Below are 19,956 nucleotides of genomic sequence, written 5' to 3'. Positions count from 1 at the left end.
TCAACCTGTCGTGACGAAGAAAGAAGATGTTTCGAAGAGGGAAGAGGTTCCAAGGAGAGAAGAGGACCCGAGAAAAGTAGAGATTCCGAAAAAGGCTGAGATTCCAAACAATCCTCACCTTCTCGCGCCTACCGCACACATCACCAATCCATGTGAGAGGAAGGAAGAATATAATAGAAGTAAAACAACGTATCCGATCCGTTCAGGCGCATCGTCGAGGAAATCTTCGAGGAGTCACTCATATGCTAGCATAAAGTACAAAGAGCGACCTATGATAAATCGTGACGACATGAACTCGACGTTGTCAGCCGCTAGCGTGGACTCGCAGGACGTGCGAACGTCGGTGTGGTTTAATCCGGCGCTTTACAAAAAGCCGCACGCATTCACGAGATCGGCGAGCGAGCGAAGGACCAGGCACAAGGATACCGCGGGGAAGCTGCAGCAAGTAGTCGAGATGCCTGAGCACCTGATCGAAGAGGACAAAATCTTCCGTAAAGTCAGCGATAATATATGCGCCTTGCAGAAGAAGGAGACGAGATTCCAGAATTACGGGCTCGTGGATTGCGTTCCGGCCGGAAGTTCGACAGAATGTAACTCTCAAGAGAAGCTGTCCTCGTATCTCGACATAGAAATTGGCGAGAAAAGTAGCCATCGTCAAAGTTTGGCCAGCGTTTACAAGGAGAGGCCGGTGTCCTGGGCCAGCGAGATGAACGAATTGCAGCAAAACAAACGTCTGGTGTACGATATAGCGACCAAGCAGTTTACTGAGAACAAGGAGAACGCCGTGTGCAATACGCACTCCACCGTGGAGACTTTGGCGAAGCCTAAAAAGTCGAAAAAATTCTTCCTATTTCGTTAGAGCATTTATGATACTATTGATAAATACGGTAGCGTCTAGAACAGACATGGCCGATCTACGATCCGCGACAGTCTTAAAAATAAAAAATTAAGGATGGAAAAGACCCTAAAGCTAGCTTTAATTTAACATTAAAACCAGTTTTAGTATTTCTTCTTAGAATAAGGAACAAATTTTAATATTTTTAAGACTGTTTCGGGCCCGCGAAGAGCTTGAAAATTTAGAATGCGACTCGAAAGAGGTTGGCCATGCCTGGTCTAGAGCGAGTCTGTTGGGTGATAACACGAGGACTGGTTCTACGCTTATCGTTTCCGAGTTTGACAAGAATCTTCGGACGATGCGACGATCTCAATTTAGTATAATGTAAATTTAATGTGAGTTGTAAGTTTGTATATACATTGATTTCATTATGTTAACAGGGTAATTCTGTATGTACTGCCTAATCATTGTGAAGTCCTCGCAGTGATCATGAAGCTACAGATACATGTCGCAATTATATTTATGTATTAATTATATAATTATATATATAAAGAGATTAAATATATAATTATATATATATGTATCAAATTATATTGCATTGTTACCAATAAAAAGACAGAGTATACGATCCTGAACATATATTCTTGAGCAGATTGCGACGTTTACAGTTGAAGCTACACTGTGCATGTTACCGAGATATCTTTGCGACCCCTGCGGTCCTCATTCAGACGTATTTATTCGTCAGCTTAAACCAGGACTAATTGATTCTACGATTACTTAAGACGTAACGACGTGTAACGATTAAAATAGAGCTAGAGCCAGCCGTACGGCCAGGAAGGTGGTTCCCCGGGCTTGAGCTCTCTACCGTACAACGCCGACTTGTCCCTGAACATCGTCATCCTCTCCGTTTCCATCTTGTCTATCTTGTGGCCGATCATGAAGCCGGTGAAGGGCAAGAGGAGCGTCCAGTACACCTTCCAGATGTGCCTGTGCGACAGGCCCGCCATGCTGTCTCACTTGTCCTGCTGCTCGGCGAGCTGTTGGCGCTTCCAGCGAGCCGTGTGCCTCAGGTCCGCGTAGATCGCGAGCACCGCGAACGTGGGGAACAACACGCTGACGAGGTTTCGCTTGATCGGGATCCAGATGCTCTTGACACCGGAAGCCTCCATCAAACTGGAAAATTGACACAACAATTCTCGTATCGGACGGGAAGTGAAAGATGGTCCCCGCGGTCAGAAGCCTCCAAGAGGATCGGGAAATGACCGAGGCAGATCGCGCTTTCCTAAACACCGTTTGAACGAAATAACGATCAACGTGAGCGGAAGTGGCGTGACGAAACGCGGCGGACAGGTCGAAATCAACGAGACCCGCTTACGGTTGACGCGCGCAGGTTCGCGGCGAAATTGTCCTTCGATCGGGGACAGGGTTCAAAATGAAAAAAGAGGAAGCTTACGGTCTGCAAACCGCATCGGTCGGCCGACCTCGCGGAGGTTAGGTCACCTCGCTCGTTACGTAACGCACGTCAGGCGAGTCGAGAGTATCGAGAGAGAACTCGTCGCTGCTTCTGTCATCCCTCGCGGGAGCGCCAGTTCGAATCCCCGTAAAATCCCGAGTGAACAGAACCGACCGTGGCGGAGACTGGAATCGCGGGAACGTCCCGATATCGAGTCGCGAAGGAGGGCAAGAAGAGTAGAAAAGGCACGCCACGCGTTTACCTTCGCGCGGCCCGAGGATCGGCTTTCGGTCGCCCCGGTGAGAGGTTAGGAGTACGCAGCCAGCAGTTGCGAGTGGTGGGAGAGCAAGTTAGAGAGGAGGAGAGAAGAGATAGACAAGTTCAGAGGCTTCAGTTGTTCGGTCGGAGGGCAGTGGGGGGTCGCGGCTGCGGATAATCAGGCGCCGAGGAGAAGGAATAACCTCGAAGGTGAGGTAGAGTCCGCGATTGTCGAGCGACGTCGGGACGTAACCTGATGCGATCGTGATTTCAGGACGCGGACGGCGATCGATCCCTGCGACGCGACGACGTCCTCGATGGGGCAGACGCGCGCGAGATAATTCTCCGAACGCTTATCTGCTCGCCGACGTCAGACGCGACCTTGCACCCGGAGCGGAGAGCGAGAGAGCGAGAAAGAAAGAGAGCACCGCAGGTAGACGGGCACCGTGATGCCGGCGCGAAGGACACTCGGCGCTCTGTGATCGGAAGCAAATGGAAGTGTCGCGGCGACGCTGATCCCGATTGCCAAGGAAGTCAGACGGCTCTGTCTGTCACCGGCTCAGGAGGGGAGCTTCGCGAGAGACCAGGTGGCCCGAAAGACGAGGAGTCTGCCCTGTGATAACAACTTGTGACCTTAAACAATGAGAACCGGTGCGTCTCCACGAGACGCGAGTACTTGCGAATGAGCTCCCGATTGACTTTACGTAATCCATATGCGTCTTCTCCGCAGATAAGAGAAAGTCGAGGCACTCGCCACCGAGGGTGAGGGAGACGGAGATCCTGTGGTCGGACATAGCCGGTCGCATTCTGATAAACGCGATCTCGTATCCCATCGAGTACGCCAAGGTTCTGATTCAGGTAAGAGACCGGTGCTTGACGCTAATGGAATTGTCGCGAAATGACAATCATGGAAACATATTTGTCTTGTTACGTAGATCGGATATGAGCCTATTCCGCCGAAACCAACTGTAACGTTGTTCGGAAAGCCAGCGCTAAAGTTACCCAATGCCTTCACGTACAGTAAGTCTCGCCTCGTCTGTTGAATGTCTGTAATAAGTATTCAATTCTGAATGGGAAAAGGAGATTCACTTAATAATTGTTTGTAATTATCAGGGTGTCCAGTGGTCCAGGGAAATCTGAAAATGTCGGGGAAAAGTCAGGAAATGTTACAATTTATCTGGATTTTTTACATCGTTTCACATTTTCTGTGAATAATTTAGTTTTTAGAAAGTAAACTTTACATTGGCTCTCGGTACACTAATTTTGCTAAACATCAATTTATTTATTAGCGTGGTCGGTAATTTATATTTTCGTCGTTGTGTTATTTTATTTCAATGCGTTCAACTGAGACAAAACTAGAAAAAAAGATGAATTTCTAAACAGTACTGTCTAAGTAAGTTGAAAACAAAATGCAGTTAAGCAAAACGAAAACATCATATATGATTACGTACGGTATCACAAATGGTTTGAATGGTTTGTAACGTTCGTTCCTGTTACACAATTATACATAGATGGTATAGTTGCTTTAATTTAAATTTTTACCATTTGAAATTCCGGACTTTTGTTTCCCGAGAAAAATATTTCGAGGACTTCGTCATTTACTTGATTTACCATACAGATTGTACGCAAATTATGCGTCTCGAAAAAAGGTTACACTAAACGGTCGGGGAGAAATTAATTCCGGCTTCTGGAAAACCCGAAGAAATTTGGGAATATTGTTCATTGAGTTTGCTGGACGCCCTGATTATGTTACGTCGATTCGAAACCTGCGGACGATTGTTCTGACTTTTGTTCTAACGCTACATTATGCTTTGCAGTCAAGCACATAAAGAACGTGGACGGCCTTACGGGCTGCTACAGGGGCTTGATACCCAAGGTGTGTTCCTACACTGTTAGCACGATAGCGTGTGACAAAACTTTGGAGTATCTCCAGCCCAATTCGGTGGAGCGGAACGAAAATGAAGAGGACGAGGACGAGAGTGTGAGGTGCGTATTGCAGGGAAGAAGGAAGAAATGCGAATGTATAACTTCTCACGTTTGCAGACGTAAACGGTGCATGAATGAGATTATCAAGGATGTAATCAGTAGAACAGTCGCGATCATAGTTAGCCATCCTCTGGAAGTCATTTCGTTGAGGATGATGGCGCAATTTGTGGGCGGAGAAACAAGATATAGGTATCGCAAGTGTACAACATAAATATCCTAGCCGCCCGGAGGAGAAGGGACGAATCTGTTTCAATTAAAATGTGATCTAGGAAGACAGGAAAATAATACTGAGGAAAGTTTAAAGAAATTTTGAGAACTTTGCGTTTGTAACTTATAAAAATTAAGAAAGAGGCTTGTACACTGCGTTCATCTTTGTCATCTTTTAAAGAGACAATTTTGAATGTAGTTTTCAAGATCTAATTCTAAATTTGCGTTCTCCTCTGGGCTGATCGTCGCCGCAACGAAACTTTACTTATTATTACATTTTCATAATTAGTAGTCTATTCGGCTCGTTCCTGGAGATCTACAGGGAGAATGGGATCCTGGGATATTACGCAGGATTGATCCCACGTGTTATAGGAAGTGCTGCGGTTATAGTTCTAACCGGTATCTCCACATATGCCATAAATAATTATGTCATACAGGAGCCGGCGATGAAACCATACACTTCCTCGACCATGAAAGTAAGCACGACTCCATTGTGTTCTAAAGAAAATGTTATCCGATACGCAATGGTATTTGCACCATGTGTCTCGGAACAAATGCATTAAATATTTTGTGCGCAATGTATACTTTTTCAAACGAAACATTTATACAGTTTGTAGCTACGACTGTCATGTACCCGTTCCTAGTGGTGTCGCACTGCATGGCAGTAAATGATTGTGGGTAAGTGGAATCTTGTACATCGAGGAGCGATGTAATTTTTACTTTCCGTATCTCATCCTAAAATCTGTTTCCATCGCGTACGTAAAAATAATAGACGTAATTATGTTTGACGTTAAAAACGACGTGCGCACAAGATTGAGCGTCGAATTACGAATCGCGGAAAGATTAATTCGTTCATGAATTCTGTTAAAGGTTGGTAGCTGGTCTTCCACCGCACATGCCGATCTACGACAACTGGCTGCGTTGCTGGTCCCATCTGTCAGCTCACAACCAGCTGAAGAGAGGCAGCAGCCTGCTGTGGCGTTACTACACCGGGCCGCAAATGCTGCTGAACGGCAAGCTGATACCGATTATGGGCGATAATTTTTATCAGCCCAGCTCTTAATGGACATCCCAAGTAAGCCAGACAAGTCTGTTGTAAGCCAAATAAGTTTGTTATAAACCAAATGAGTGTCGACCGACAGTCATGCCCATTTGACGTTTTATTTATACAGTGTACACATGTAGCTATATACAAAGGAAAAGGAAAAAGAAAGTTTGGCTGCAACGAATTTCTCTAGAATCAAGCAAGAGTTCCGCGCATTAAACATTTCTTAGAAGATCGAGCTGTTATATTAAAAATAACGAAAACGGAAGACATACCAATTCAGAAATCCATCGAGATGGTTCGGTTAATTGTAATAAAACGCAGTTACAATTAATTGCAATTAAATGCGATATTTCCCAACGAGGAACTCGACAATCATTGGATAAATCATTCCTCGATGTTCGAGATTGATAGGCGTCATTTATTAGTCATCTCGTGATGAATTCAATACACTTGTTTGAGAAGGTACGACATATCATCTCGATCGATCCTGCACCTTCAGATCAGGTATGCAAAAGTGCTTGTAAATAAAGATAAACAAATTGGAACAGAACACCAGTTGCGCAATAAAAGAAGTGATGCTGGAAGAAGCGAGATGTATATTTGCTATGTTGACAATTAGACTTTATTGTTTCGACAATTAATCGACTTAGTGCAGCCCCCCCCTCCCCCCTCGTCGGTAATTGGTAAGATTTCGATGAGTATTGCATTCGTCGGATTATAAACATCATCCTATATATAATATGTATACGCTATCCTATAAGGAGAAAAATAACGCGCGAGAGCCTAAGCTACATCTCCCGCCATTAACACGTATAAAAAAAATATCCACTCGCGCTAATGGTCTCGATAGTGTTTGTACACACTTGTTCTTCCTCAGGCATTACGTACGGACTATATTGCGCCTGTACAAAAGTAGCCAGTCGAATGTGAATAATGAACAGAGAATATATACAGCGCGTCTCGCAACGTCGCGATCGTGCCGCGTCGCCTCTCGACGACGGGAGACCGTACGAAATTTAGTGAAATTGTCCCAGCTGACGCCGAAAATTACGCGAATTTTTTACACAGCCGTGAAATGCAATTGAAATTAGCTTTCCCCGTTACATTTTCACCGAGAACAATTCGGAGCAATTTGCTAAAGGAAAAGTTCTGTTGAGAGGCGGAGAATAGCTTCTGGACATGCTGTATTTATAATCGTAATTCATTTACGCGCTTAAATTTCTAATTAAATCTATTGAAGCCGGGGACGCTCGAAATTACTCCTAAACTCGAGTAAAGTTCGCATTCGTGATCTAATAATAAAGTAATTGCGTTCTCGCTCTCACGATCGGATAAATGCAGTGACGGCTGATCGTCGTTTCCACGGACAATCGCCTCTTAAGAACTAAATTATGCTTGGATAACGCGAAACAAAAATCGTTGCACATGACAGGGACCACCGCGTGTCTCGTCGATAGAGTATTTTTCGTACTGTGTAACACCAGTTATCAAATTTATCTATACAATTCTACCGGATAAGATGTAGGTAATTAATGAGAAACGCGCGTTGTTCGAGATTTGTAACTACGCGCTAAGCATTATCAGCATTGTCGGCCACAATCACCGGTCGATCAGTGTATAACAATTCCCGTGCGCCTTTGTAAAGTCTCTTACTTAATACGTCTCCCTCTTTAGTGACTCGGTTGGCTATGTCGAGTTTGATTTTCTCAAGCAAGTTACGTGAACGCGTTGCAACACCGATCAGCGCTATATCTATTCTGTTTAACAATTCTCTCGCTAGTTCTTTATTAACAACATTGTGTCATAGCAAGGTATTCCATCGTTATACTTTACACCGTCAACGAAAGCTAGTCTCTACGAGACGATCCAACTTGAGAAGCACAATAAGCGGAATCTGTATCTGAATTAATTTGCGTAGCAATGTTTCGCTGTCGCGCAATCGAGAGAAATCATTTTCTCGCCGAACTAATCGGAAATGTAAGGCCATCGTTGTTACAACTGTTCCGAATCGCGTCAGAAATAATCGGAGAGGAACTTATGATAGATCATTTTAATTCTATCAACCTGTTGTTGCGTAACACGATAAAGATCCGGACGATCAACATTTAATATTTATTTAACCAACATCGCTTCTCTTACGCTATCATTATTAGGTATAACAATCGATTGTTTGCCGAGTCCGAGTTACGCATGGGGAACAACTTTCTCTTTTAGGCTCTCTATCCGCGAGGCTATGTACATCGAGGAATACGGCGCGCGTTTTCGGGAATGTTCGGCGAAGTCGAAAGCAAAGGGTGCGCACATCCAAAACGCGATGCTTCGCAAACAAATAATACAAATACTTTCGGTGCAGCACAAACTGTTCAGTATTCACATTCTACGACGAAGAGCTCGAACTCGACTACATCCGAGGAGTTTCATTCGTCTTGTGACATAAAGTCTTCTTCCTTCCTTTCATTTCGTTCTTTAAATATATATTATGCGTATGTACAAAAGTATCTTTCTTACAACATACGAATTGCGAGAAAAGAAACTATGAGAAGATGCGAGAAAGAGAGAGAAAACAAACAACTTAAAACTTAAAGAGACAATACCAAGGCAGTATAATACTTAATAGTATGAGTAGTTTTTCCTCTCGAGGACCAGGCAGATACAATTGGCTCGTGAGCGCATAAATAAGCGGTACATCGTACACCATCGGGAAGTGCGTTAATAAATTCGTTTACCAGCTTACGGCTGCCCGGCAGATAAATAGTCATCGGCAAGTTTATACTCTATTAAATTTAAAGAACAAAACGAAATCACGGCGTAATCCTGACCAGAAGTTTTAGTAGCGAAACGCATCACATCCAGAGACAAATCTATTTTCTTATTATAGCTACGTTACAAAATTCGGTTATATTAGAGCTTAACGAGATTTATATTATCGATTATATATGTATATCTAACGGAACTCAATTCTTTACAGTAGTTATGTAAAAAAATGAATTTGCCTCTAGGTACATCTTTGCCTTATTATTATATACAGCGGGATTTTCTACCCTTAATTCTTAATAACGATTCAATATACTGTGTAGCAGAGTTCTTTTTTCCTCGTAGGAACCAAAACGAAATAACTGTAAATAAGACTGCGTGATAAATACAAGAGAGAACCACGGACATAATAGGAAGAAACGAAGTATCGTCTATCTCTTCCTATAAAAACATTACGCCAACGAACTGTGGACAGTACGATATAACAAAAAGTATATGAACGCTCCGCTTGTCTTCGTGCCAATTCGACAAGATCGGGCAAGCTGTGCATCTTCGATCATAGATGATAATATTGATCTCAAGTTTATTTATCAAAATATCCTTTCATTTCAAGATGTGAGAATTCTCAATGTCATTTATCGCTTTTGTCTCGCTTTGTCATTAAGAATAACTGCAACAGGGAGCCTTAAAATTGTGATACTGTACGAAGACATAAAGATTATACTTCCTGTTCTGTCGCACTCTCATTATTCGTCGGCATCAGCTCAAGGATGCGTTGCCCCGTTTATTCCTACTGTGTCTATGGAAAAATACTATATAAAACGTGCAACGCATTCATGAAACGTAAATTAGGCCAAAGTGCAGCGACAATATTTCGTTCATTTCAATCTTCGTAAATTGAAGCATTACAAGTCCCGCTTAACATTTTTTTTTTTTTATTGAAACATTTATACCTCCAATTTCTTTGAACCTTCGTAAGTTGTGGAATGTAATTGTCGATCTTTTCTTATAGGTGCTCTCTAAAATCGAGAGACAATTGAATCTTACAACTTTACAACAGTTTTAAATCGAAATGCAATTTATAAGAATTAACGAATATCAAAGATTATATCGTAGTTGATAAGTGTTTAAGATTACGTTCTAGAGACGGGGTACATCGCGTTAATTTTTCTCTCATTTCTAAATTCTTAATTCATCAATTGACGCTTTCTATAAAGAGATCTCTTGAGATTTAAACAATAGCTGTCGTATTTGTCGTGCCTTCTGTTGCATACGCGCAAGATGTTGCAGGATATACAGGGTATACCAGAAGTCGCGCATTTTTTTCTTGAGAATATCTCAAGACTCGTGCGGATGTTTTGTCTCTAATAACAAATCTTTGACATATACACTCGACAGAAACTTGAACTAGCTATTTTGCTTTCCAAGAGGGGCAACAGAAAATATGTTGAATGTACCGCCAAGAATTAAAGTGTACTAATTGCATTCGGCGGTTCTAATATCCAATAACCGATCAACCACTTAAAAGAAAAACAAAAGAGGTCTTTTGAGCGGATGCCTTTAACGTCATGGTATTGCCATTCTCTTGGCCAGGAACGCGCGACTTCCAGGACGCCAAAACTACCGTACGTACGTCGGCCATTTACGACTTCACGCTCGCGTGTAGCTCGACCGGTTCACTTCAAATCCAGCTCGACCTCCGGGCTCTCCAGCGTGAACGGCTTGAGGTTTTCGACAATGGGCGTCTGATCCGGGTCGACGCGAATGCGGATCTTGTTGGTATCCAGGGAGCGGGGCAGTGTGCGCGGCAGGTCGTCCTTGTAGGAGGCCACCGCCGACGACGTGTACGTGGGCGACGTGTACGGCACGTAGATTCGCACCACATCCGGGCTGGGCTGGTGCGGTGTAGCCCGCGGCGTCGGTAGGCCGCCGCTGCCCGAGCTCGCGTTCGAGATATTGCTCTGGGTGTCCAGGCTGTTGTCTAGGGCCTGGGAACGTGTCGCCGAGCTGAACACCGACAAATCAGCTGTGGACGTCACCGACGTCTCGGCTAACGACCGACGAGAGCCGTTGGGGGACGCGCCCTCGTCGATGCTCGGATCGAAGGAGAATTTGCTGCCTGCGAACACAGTCTTCGTTAGAGATTGAAATTGTGACGGAAATTCACAAACGGACCAATTCGCATTATGTAAATTTATATATTAATCGTGAGATGGCAAGAGCTTTATTTGCCAATTAGGCAATAATGCGAACGAATGTCAACTTGTTAAATGATTTAGTCTTTCCGGCGAGGCAGCGTTATTGAATATGATGCAAAGCACTGACGAAAGATAAAAAGTACTGAGGATCGCATTAAGGATGCTTCACAGTAACTCAATGACTGCAAGCAAAGTCTTTTATTTGTTCATATTATAATGTACGCCAGGAAAACTTGATATAAAATGAACAATGAGATCGAACAGGACGAATAATATTAATCGTGTTAGAAGTGGTCCTAATGGTGCGGGATCTTTTGCTTCGCATACATGGATAGAGTGTGTTGTGTTAAATCATATAAGACTTGGCTTTTTGTTAATTTCGACACGTTTATTAAGCATAAACATATACGAAAAGATGAAAAGAATAATCATAAAGAGATTTATCAACAAATTTATCTTCTGAGTGTAGCGCATCCCTGAAAAAAATGCATCTGTGCGGGGGAAACATAATATTTTTTTAATTAATATATATTAAGATCTTTCCTTCCAACTACTTGTCACTGATCTACCAGAAGCGACGGCGCAGATTAACCGCCTATAATACTTAAATATATTATAGAAAAATATCCTATATTAATACCCTTCCTATACAGAATTATATACTGTCGTATATAAATCATTTTGTACGATTACGTGCTATTCTTACAAAACATATTTGTCACGCTTTAATATCGTGGCGAAGGCTTCCTTCTGGAAAGAAAAAGCTCTCTACAAACTACATTCGACGTCTTGCAAGATCGTATTGAGCAAAATTTGTTTTTCGCGCCGCGATTTATCAGTCGCGACGAAGCACCACGTTCCGCTCACAGTCTAGTGTTGTAGATAACCGTTATCCGCACGTTTGAATCGCCGTCGTCCTCGTCGTCGGACTCGCTGCCGCGCTCGAGGCGCGAGGTACTGTCCGTGCTATTACCGTGTAACGTGTCGCGGCTATCTCTAAACTCACCGCCAAGGCCACTGGTCGGCTCGACGGGGGTCGTACTCTCCCTGCCGTCGTCAATCAGCGCCATGTCCCTGCGCTGCGCCACGGACTCTCGCATTACATGCTGAGCTTCGCTAAACTCTTCGTTTCGCCTTCCAACCTGAAGAACGTAATGAGAGCATATCATCGCAGCGTAGTAAAATCATCGAAACAATATTCCTTCTGTTACATCACGTGTCAATCTCACGTCGTAAAATCTATCGTAAGAAATAGCCGTATCGTAATGCGATATATTAAAACGTAACGATCAGCGGTATTGTAAAGTCAACACATCCGCATCTCAATGCGATACTTGGCGTTAAATTTTTCCTTAACAAAAATAACGGGACGCGCAGTTATTGATTGGATTAAAATAAAACTCTCCGTTATGAAACGTCCTGCTTTAAAGGAAGTAACACTTAATTTACCAGATAAATAGGGGACGTAATAAATTTTGCTTGTAAATGTCCGCAAAACATACAAGCGCGTGTTAGAATTTCTATTATAATAATAAAAAAATCGTCTGCAACATCTTATACGCGCCCCATTACATCGTTTGCTATCACATCTATTGACAAAAATACATTTCTGACGTCTATCTGCCGCTATAGAGCGAAAATGTGGTGCTCTGGCAATACCTTGCTGGTAAAAGTGGGTTCCTGGAAAGTGCCAAACGGGTAACGGGGCAGTTCGTGCGGCAACGGGGCACCCGGGTAATCTAATTTGGCACGCTTTAACTCTTCCATATTGCGCTCCATCGAATTTATCACGGCGTCGTCGTCGAAGGAAAAATCCTTCTCCAGCTTAATCTGCAGGTAGTTACAGAATTCATCGAGACTCTCCATCGGTAGCAGGTAGCGCTTATGCAACTTCATCACGGTGTACGCCATTGCCGGTAAGATACGGTCGCCGTCCAACAGAAATATGTCCCAAATACGAAGACCGAGACTGACGGGAGTCTACAAAGCGCAGATTAATATCGCCAATATTTAATCATATTCAATAATATTGTACAAGACACATATCTTTACGTGTGGCAAAAGTTCCTTAATGCTTCCTATAAACTGTACTCGACGTGTAAAATTGTCAGCAAGACTATTTGAATATGTAAAATAAGTTCAAGCGCTGCAAAGTTTCACGAGAAATTAAAAGAGAAAAAGAGTGGCAATAGAATGGAGCACGAAGCCTGATCTACAATGTCGATTAGGCTTTAATCTAGAAAGAAGAAAACCTACTCTCTCCTGAAAGACAACGAAGAACCACTTCAACGCATAGAGTATGGAATCGCAGCCGCATTTGTCCATCTTCCGCTTCAGCTTGGGCAAAAATTTGTTCATTATCTTGTCATGGTGCTCTATGAAGCGGTTTAATTTTGGAAATCCATCGACGTAGAAGCCTGTAAAGCGCAACGTACATAGGACTTGAATATACCGATAAATACCAGTACCGTCCAGAGGCTCGTAAATATGATCGACCTTTAACATTTGGAGCCTGCATTGTGCTGTTTTTTTTCCATTCATATGATAAATTTATGCAGTGACACCCACATCAAATAGATTTTTTCTTCAATGACATTTTCTACTCTGTCATATTCAGGAATCTATGGACGATGCAACTTAATTCTTTTAACTTTTGTTTTTTTTAAGAAAACGCAATAAGTCATTAAAAAAATGTATCGCTAAAGAATGATGTTAATATGGAAGAAGTCCAACCGTGCATGCTGTATTTTTGATCGGCAAGCAACACAGAAAGGCCCCAGAAAGCGTCTTCCTCGTTCATGTAAAGCAACAGCAGACCGGCTAGCACAGACATTCCTTGGCAATATCCTACCTCCATGTTGTACATACTGTAGGCGGCCAGTACGTAAAACATGGACTTTTGTTTTATGCTATATCTCTCTCTGAAAAAAAAAAGACCACGGTCACGTTTGTCAAACTTTTCCCTCAGAAGCGAGACGAGAACGTATAGTTTTCGCGCGGTGTCGCACCTATAGTTAATATGATCTCTGTATTGTCTGGCGACGTCGGCGTCGATCTGCCGTATCTCCGTGGACCACTGGCGAGCCAGCTGCAGCATCTCCTCGTACTTGCCCGCCTGCTCCCTCTTCAGGTTCTTTATCCCCAGAAGCAGGGTCCATACTTGACCGCGAAATCTGTCAGGGATCCCTTTGTATATTCTACGGCGCAGCTTCTCCTTGGTCGAGGCACCGTCCCACTGCTTCGTCATCTTCTCCCATTTCTTCAGTCTCTCCATCTCCACGTGCTGCAACTTGACCTCGTACGTATCCGGCTTCTGTGGTAATCTCTTATCGCTGCAACGGGAGACAGAGGCTCGGTTATCTCGGACGATTGAACACGAGATTACAGGTGCGTTCGGGGAATGCACCTTTGGCGCTAAGAACGTCTTCTATCTTTGTTCGATATAGTGAGTGATAAAGATAGACTGGTGCTTTCAGCGCTAATAGCATCTCTCTCCAAACGCAGCCTACATATATACATATATCGTGTACAATAATAAAAATGCACATGCGTACTGTATGAATCCATATCTATCTGTAGCGTGATAAACTTCGTAGGCGGGATCCTCCCAGGGATCAATCTCGGCGCCCTCCCGTCCGCGATCATAGCAACTGAAAATCCTATCGCGCTCTGCGGCAGACCGTTTCAACAATTCTTCCTCATTCATCCCACGTGACGGTGCGCGGCGACTCTTACAAGCATGCCGTCTCGTTAGCGAGCCTCTCTACCAGCGTCCAGCCAGGCAGCTTCATCTGCGAAGGAGAGAAGAGCGTCGTGAGCGGCGCGCGGGCTAATACGACCTGGGGGGGGAGGGGGGAGAGGAACCTCCGCCACCGGTGCCCGGATCGGACCCCGTCAACAACGCGTAGCGACTCCAGGGCGACTTGAATCGGACCTCTATCAGGTCGTCTGCGAAAGAGCCCGCCCGCGGGACGCGAGAGAGCGGGCCCGCGAGTGGCGGCAGGTAGGAATGCGTGCGCGCGGGGGATTACATGTATCTCCTCGGCGTCCCGCGCCGCCCGGAACGTAACAGATTTCGCCGTTGGACCGTCACATCGGCGCGCACGCACGACTGGCGGGCCCGTCGCGGCTAAGCTCGACGCGCGGCCGGTTGGCGCGAAATGGATCTGTCCGCTTCCTCGCTGGCCAGGCGCAGGCGGTGCACGCGACACAACATTTGAACTCCTCGGCCGCTCGCCTGTACTTCTCCTCGACGTAGACACCAGAGCCAGCGGGCGGCCCCCCCTCTCACGAATCTCGCGACTTCGCGAGCCCAGCGCGCCCTCGCGGCGCGGATTGGGCTATGCTAGGTTAGGTCGGCGGTCCGCCAATACCAAAAGGAAACCGCCGCTGAAACGGAAAACGCGGAGAGGCGATAGAGAGAGCAGTAGCCGCGCTTTGAGGCCCGATATTATGCGCGCGCATTAACCGTGTATTTATTTACAGTCAGTTAAGTAAGAGCGTGCACGGCATAAATGACAGTTGGCTTTGAAATATCGTTCTAGCCTTTTGTGAGCCGATAGAGGGAACCTTTGTCGTGGATGCATTTTTTTTAACAGATTAACCTGTGCACGCTCTTACTTAACAGACTGTACTTGTGCAACCACCCGCTTTTGCCGCACGCTTTCGCCGTTGCCCGTTAATCGAGAGATGGGAAACCGGAAGTCGGCCGTTCGGACTCCCGCGCGGTATTCGGCGGCCAGAACATGCGTTCGAAATTAAAAGAGTTCCAAGAAAATCCAAGATAAAGTAACAGAAAGCAAGGATTTAGAAGAACGCCCCATCCAATTTCACGGGTCTTTTTTTCTCAACGACGACACGCATGTCTGACAAATGGATTTTCAACTAAACAGATATCGCTCCAAGGGCAATAAAAATTTATGGGGGAACCGAACGATGCCTATTAATTTTACAGAAATCATGTTAGAAACTTATCTCATAATAGGGGACCCTCTACTAAATGTGAAAAGAAGTCTTTCACGATTTTGTTAATTCTTGTGCTCGAACTCTTCCGATTCTTGAAAAATAGTTACTCTAATGTATAAGGTGATGAGAAGATTTTCGTAAGAAACATAAGTCATCTTTTTAACAAACTGTCTTTATTCATCTTTTTAACAAATATCATTCTTTCGCATGCTCCACGCAATTGCGATCGCTTTGAAAACGCGAACGCGCCTCTCCGCACTCGTTGATTAACACTTGGTGTTATGTGCACAATTGCCCTTTATCAAATGTGTTTTTGTATCTTCTCCTGGTATGAACACCATTATTTTCAAGCGGCTGAAAATTAAGCGAGCTAAAGTCTCAAAGATCTCGAAGAGCAATCTAGGAATCCGGAGGCCGCCGATTCAACCGGCACGCATGAATACGACGTGGTGCATTTTCTTGTTGAAAATTCTCCTCACAAAATCCTCGCTTAGTGGAGACAGCACAATCGTGGTCTTGCAGCAAGTGTACAAAGTTATTTACAAAACTATTTCTTGTGTATGGAGAATTTTAAATCACCCTTATACCGAGAAGAAGTAACAAAACGCTTGGTACGCTCGTCTTTCGAGATTCCCAATTCGAAATCGTTCACAAGTTGTCAGAAAGATACGTTCCGATAGGAGATACACACTCGAGCTGGGACGGCGAAAGCCGATGGCAAGGGTCGCTAGCTTGCGGAGAGCGGGAAAGGAGGCGAAACGACGAGTATCAAAATATAATATCGTTTAATTGCAATTTTACTAGCTTTCGGTATAAAGATCTAGAGTACAAGGTGGCCCGCCCGTAGGATCGTAGGCGCGTGTCGCTGAGACACAGATTTTCAATTAAAAGGTACTCTAACGCATCACAGTTTTTCGCGACACATCGTGCAGTCACGTCATCTCCGTTGTCGCATAACAGCACGCGAACGCGCGTACATATATGTACAGGTTCAATTAGATAACGTAAATCGTACACCGATCGTTAACGTACACGAGCACCTCAACGATCTCGCGTGTACCGAAAGCGCGTAGGCCAGCCGGCGACGTGCGGAGAGTCCAAGAGGCGCAATCGAGATTCGCTCACCATCCTGCCGGATAATACTGGCGCGACGAAACTTGACGGCAGTGGAAAAAACGGCTCAAACATCCGCGGATGGTGCGACGCGTGTCTCAAAGAGACGACACCAGCCGCGTATTCTCCCTTTTGCATCGTTGCACAACACGTTGCGACTACGGTAGCGTCGTTTCTAGCTGTACGGAGACGGTTGCTGCCTAGAGATCGAACAATCGGATACGGATTTTGTTCTTGGATGACAGGGGAATCGTAAGAGTCTCCAAAAGAAGCTTGGAAAAACGTTCCAAGTTGGGACTCTTTTTCCGCAAAGCTTCCTCTGATCGTCTCTTAGAGTTTCGCCCTGTTCGGGAGCTGTCGTCTCGAAGCTTGCTTTCCGTTAAAATTGACCTTCAAGTGCGCTTTTGCGAAGAATTTGAATATTCTAAAATATTTATATGTACAGAATAAACGTCGGCCAAGCTCTAGGCAACCCCGATCTTCCTCGATTCAAACGAAGAAAGTTAACGTACAACTACCTCGAAAGTATTCGAACAGGATCTAATGATACATTATGCGCGCTATGTTTCAGTGCGTTTGCTTCACTTCTAACAATTGCGGATAATTTTCCACGATGTTCAGCAGTATGCCATCGATGTACGTTCTCAATTGCGTGTTCACTTCTTGCTGTTCTTTCAGGGCTTGTTTTAACTGTAACATAATACGGAAAAATTAATCAGGCTCTCAAAGCTGTTGGACATTGCGATCGCAAAATTCTAGATTAACTTTAATACGTACTTCAGCCATTGTGCACGGTTCGCTGAACTCCTCTTGGCCGTCTATCTGCAAGGCAAAAAGGAAAAGAACTCGGTGTTAATATCAGTTCGTTTACGTTCGCTCCGTTCGCTTGATAGGTCACCGCCAGTCGACGTATCTTAAAAAAATACCTGGTCTGGATTCATGCCGGCTAACAATTCCACAGCGAGACTAGGACCTTTCTCGGCGTTATTGTTACAAGGATTCAGCATTAAAAGTTCACGACCTGCCTGCAACGCCACGGCAGCTTGCAGTTCGTCCCGAGATTCTTCCAAGCCTGCAAACGTAACGTTAGAGTTTGGGATTAAAGCAAGGTTTATTCTCGAGAATAATTTTGCATAATAATTTCAGTCAGTTGAAATGCAGCCTTTTATACGATAAGAATGCCGAGTATTCAGGAAGCGAACGGAAGTCGGCGACATCCGGTCGACAGTTCCGCGGTACAACAATGAACGTACTTTTGTTACGAGCTTGAAGTTGAGCCACCTGCTGCACCAGTTCCTCGAGCCTCTGCTGATCCTCGCTCCGTAACGAAAGTTCCTCTCTCATGGCGTCGAGCATGTGATGAGCCTCGTTAGTTCGGCTTATCGCATAACGTTCACTTTCGCGCGCGGCGTCCGCTTCCCTCCTAGCCTCCCGAAGATCGTTCTCGAGCCGCGTCTTATCCTCGCTTATTTTGTTGAGCTGGTCGCGTATTCGCACAATCTCCTCCCGCAAACCGGTGCTCTCCGTCTCCGCCGACTTTAGCTTGGTGTTATAGTTCTCCAGCTGCAGGTTACACTCGCGTTCCACGCGTTCCTTCGCTTCTCGAAATCTCCGCTGCTCGTCCTAGAAAGAAAAACTTTTTAATAAAACATGATAATCTTACGGCGACTAGAAAGAGGATCCACGAACGAAAACTTTACGTTAAGAAACACGGAGGAAAGTCCTCTATTATTAGATGAGATTTTAATGTGAGATAGTAGGTTTTCAACGTCCACATTCAACCACAAATCTTTTTTCGCAACGATTACACGATTCAACGACCAATCTTCCACTAAACAGATTTCACTCCAAGGCCAATAAATTCACGGTGGAACCAACAGGTGATGTCTATTAATTTATTACAAACTCCGCTATCTCATAATAAAGGACGTTCCTCTACATAAAGCACCTTATCATAGAAAATTAAGATAGAAACAAAATTCTCCAATCATTTTTGACGTGGAATTTGAAATACAAGTGTCATCTTATATCTTATAAAAGTAAAAGACGTATTACTCCCTTTGTTACGTGCACAAATGTATATAACACATTTATACAAAATGATTTATACTTTCAATGAACGTTATAGATTACAAACTTGCACTTGTTTTCCGCTAGATTGTTTCATTATCAATAGTTTTAGCCGATTTACATCGAGCTACTCACGTGAAGCTTCTCTCCGGCCCTCGTTTCCGCATCTTTGGCTGATTCCTCGAGTATCAATATGCGCGCCTCCAACATTGCATTTTCCTGTTTCGCCCGCGCGTACCTCTCCTCGCCGACCGACTTAGTGTCCGCTAAGGCATCCATTTGCTCTTGAATCATCTGAACCTGTGGCATTTAAAAGGAGCTTAGTGTTTCATGAAACACACCGAGATAATCGCGCTCAAGAAACTCCAGAATAAGTGGTGGCTAATCTATAACCGCGATATAAATAAAAATATCTCAACTGTTATAAACACATCCTCATTTTATCAGTATTGTCCAATGAAATGATAAACTTGTTGGTATGCGGCAAATTACAATACAAGAATGTCACAGTCAATTTTTGCCCTATGTTGAATCTTTAATTCTATTACATGACAGTAAAAGAGGTCGAACTGCAAGTACAGAATTTACTCCTACTTTAAAACTACTAGCGTCGGAAATTTCTGCTTTCGCCAATTCAGCATTAAAGTAGGTCATTTTAAGTAGGGGCTAAAGTAAATTTTTAGAATTAGAGATTCAAGGGAGGAGTACAAAAATATAACGTCATCAAAGTAGGTTATTGCTGGTCTATGTGGGTGCATAGATCAGCTAAGTAGGTGTAAATTATCCTTACAAGTGTCAAAATAGTACCAAAACTTCGACTCGGAAAGGGTTTAAAACGTTGCCTTAAGGCTGTCTTAAGACTATAAATCAGCCATTCTGTTCAGGCCCTTAGTCCCAGTCTACAATAGATGATTTAAGCCCTAAGCTTTAAGAAATTGGCCAATCACGGTCAAGTATGAGTAGAATGCGCGACTGTGATTAGTCAATTTCTTAAGGCTTAGGGCTTAAATCTCTATTGTAGACTGGGACTTAGTCCCAGTCTACAATAGAGATTTAAACCCTAAGTCCC

At 44.1% G+C, this 19,956-nt stretch overlaps 5 protein-coding genes across 9 annotated transcripts in view; 2 read left to right on the top strand and 3 right to left on the bottom strand.

Annotated features, from left to right (window-relative positions):
• The window catches only part of LOC105560753 (trichohyalin-like), an 8,485-nt gene extending 7,117 nt beyond the window's left edge, over window positions 1-1,368 (top strand). For both annotated transcript variants that reach the window (XM_012010131.1, XM_012010130.1), the window contains one exon: window positions 1-1,368. In XM_012010131.1, coding sequence (XP_011865521.1) covers window positions 1-859 — 859 coding nt within the window. In that variant the 3' untranslated portion in view covers window positions 860-1,368.
• A 90-nt stretch (window positions 1,369-1,458) lies between these two features.
• On the bottom strand, window positions 1,459-1,920 carry LOC105560755 (NADH dehydrogenase [ubiquinone] 1 beta subcomplex subunit 1). Its single transcript, XM_012010132.1, has one exon. It carries the CDS (start codon window positions 1,840-1,842, stop codon window positions 1,648-1,650), a length of 195 nt encoding a protein of 64 aa, XP_011865522.1. The 5' UTR covers window positions 1,843-1,920; the 3' UTR covers window positions 1,459-1,647.
• A 630-nt stretch (window positions 1,921-2,550) lies between these two features.
• LOC105560751 (mitochondrial carrier homolog 2-like) lies at window positions 2,551-6,374 on the top strand. Of its 2 annotated transcripts, XM_012010128.1 has the most exons (10): window positions 2,551-2,756; window positions 2,821-3,197; window positions 3,277-3,404; window positions 3,482-3,566; window positions 4,364-4,532; window positions 4,590-4,721; window positions 5,029-5,215; window positions 5,350-5,417; window positions 5,610-5,814; window positions 5,912-6,374. In XM_012010128.1, the coding sequence occupies exons 2-9, from the start codon at window positions 3,188-3,190 to the stop codon at window positions 5,800-5,802; spliced, it is 972 nt and encodes a 323-aa protein (XP_011865518.1). In that variant the 5' UTR covers window positions 2,551-2,756; window positions 2,821-3,187; the 3' UTR covers window positions 5,803-5,814; window positions 5,912-6,374. The 2 variants fall into 2 exon arrangements, with proteins under 2 accessions (XP_011865518.1, XP_011865517.1); XM_012010127.1 differs by having other exon boundaries at window positions 5,610-6,374.
• Window positions 5,852-15,066, bottom strand: LOC105560752 (USP6 N-terminal-like protein). The gene is made up of 8 exons (XM_012010129.1): window positions 14,771-15,066; window positions 14,294-14,530; window positions 13,748-14,071; window positions 13,473-13,660; window positions 12,996-13,156; window positions 12,399-12,719; window positions 11,746-11,881; window positions 5,852-10,660 (listed from the first exon to the last, which is right to left on the bottom strand). Exons 2-8 carry the CDS (start codon window positions 14,443-14,445, stop codon window positions 10,218-10,220), a joined length of 1,725 nt encoding a protein of 574 aa, XP_011865519.1. The 5' UTR covers window positions 14,446-14,530; window positions 14,771-15,066; the 3' UTR covers window positions 5,852-10,217.
• Window positions 15,067-15,860: 794 nt separating this feature from the next.
• Window positions 15,861-19,956, bottom strand: part of LOC105560750 (rab11 family-interacting protein 4) — a 32,742-nt gene continuing 28,646 nt past the window's right edge. For all 3 annotated transcript variants that reach the window (XM_012010124.1, XM_012010126.1, XM_012010125.1), the window contains 5 exons: window positions 19,023-19,187; window positions 18,071-18,440; window positions 17,744-17,889; window positions 17,595-17,639; window positions 15,861-17,507 (listed from right to left, as the gene is read on the bottom strand). In XM_012010124.1, coding sequence (XP_011865514.1) covers window positions 17,385-17,507; window positions 17,595-17,639; window positions 17,744-17,889; window positions 18,071-18,440; window positions 19,023-19,187 — 849 coding nt within the window. In that variant the 3' untranslated portion in view covers window positions 15,861-17,384. The remainder of the gene's footprint in view (window positions 17,508-17,594; window positions 17,640-17,743; window positions 17,890-18,070; window positions 18,441-19,022; window positions 19,188-19,956) is intronic.

The sequence above is a fragment of the Vollenhovia emeryi genome, unplaced genomic scaffold, assembly GCF_000949405.1.
Source record: "Vollenhovia emeryi isolate VEMERY1.0 unplaced genomic scaffold, V.emery_V1.0 DF939222.1, whole genome shotgun sequence".
Taxonomy (NCBI): domain Eukaryota; kingdom Metazoa; phylum Arthropoda; class Insecta; order Hymenoptera; family Formicidae; genus Vollenhovia; species Vollenhovia emeryi.
The sequence above is the reverse complement of the archived record's forward strand: the minus strand, read 5'-3'. Positions and strand labels throughout refer to the sequence as shown.

Bases quoted from the DNA above. Each gene is read 5' to 3' on its own strand.
- LOC105560751 (XM_012010128.1), top strand. The intron at 4,722-5,028 runs GTATCGCAAGTG...TTTCATAATTAG, and splicing joins GGCGGAGAAACAAGATATAG to TAGTCTATTCGGCTCGTTCC. The intron at 5,216-5,349 runs GTAAGCACGACT...ACATTTATACAG, and splicing joins ACACTTCCTCGACCATGAAA to TTTGTAGCTACGACTGTCAT.
- LOC105560752 (XM_012010129.1), bottom strand. From the start codon at position 14,445: ATGAATGAGGAAGAATTGTTGAAACGGTCTGCCGCAGAGCGCGATAGG. The intron at 13,661-13,747 runs GTGCGACACCGC...TTTTTTTTTCAG, and splicing joins AGAGATCATATTAACTATAG to AGAGAGATATAGCATAAAAC. The intron at 12,720-12,995 runs GTAGGTTTTCTT...TGCGCTTTGTAG, and splicing joins TCGTTGTCTTTCAGGAGAGA to ACTCCCGTCAGTCTCGGTCT.
- LOC105560755 (XM_012010132.1), bottom strand. From the start codon at position 1,842: ATGGCGGGCCTGTCGCACAGGCACATCTGGAAGGTGTACTGGACGCTC.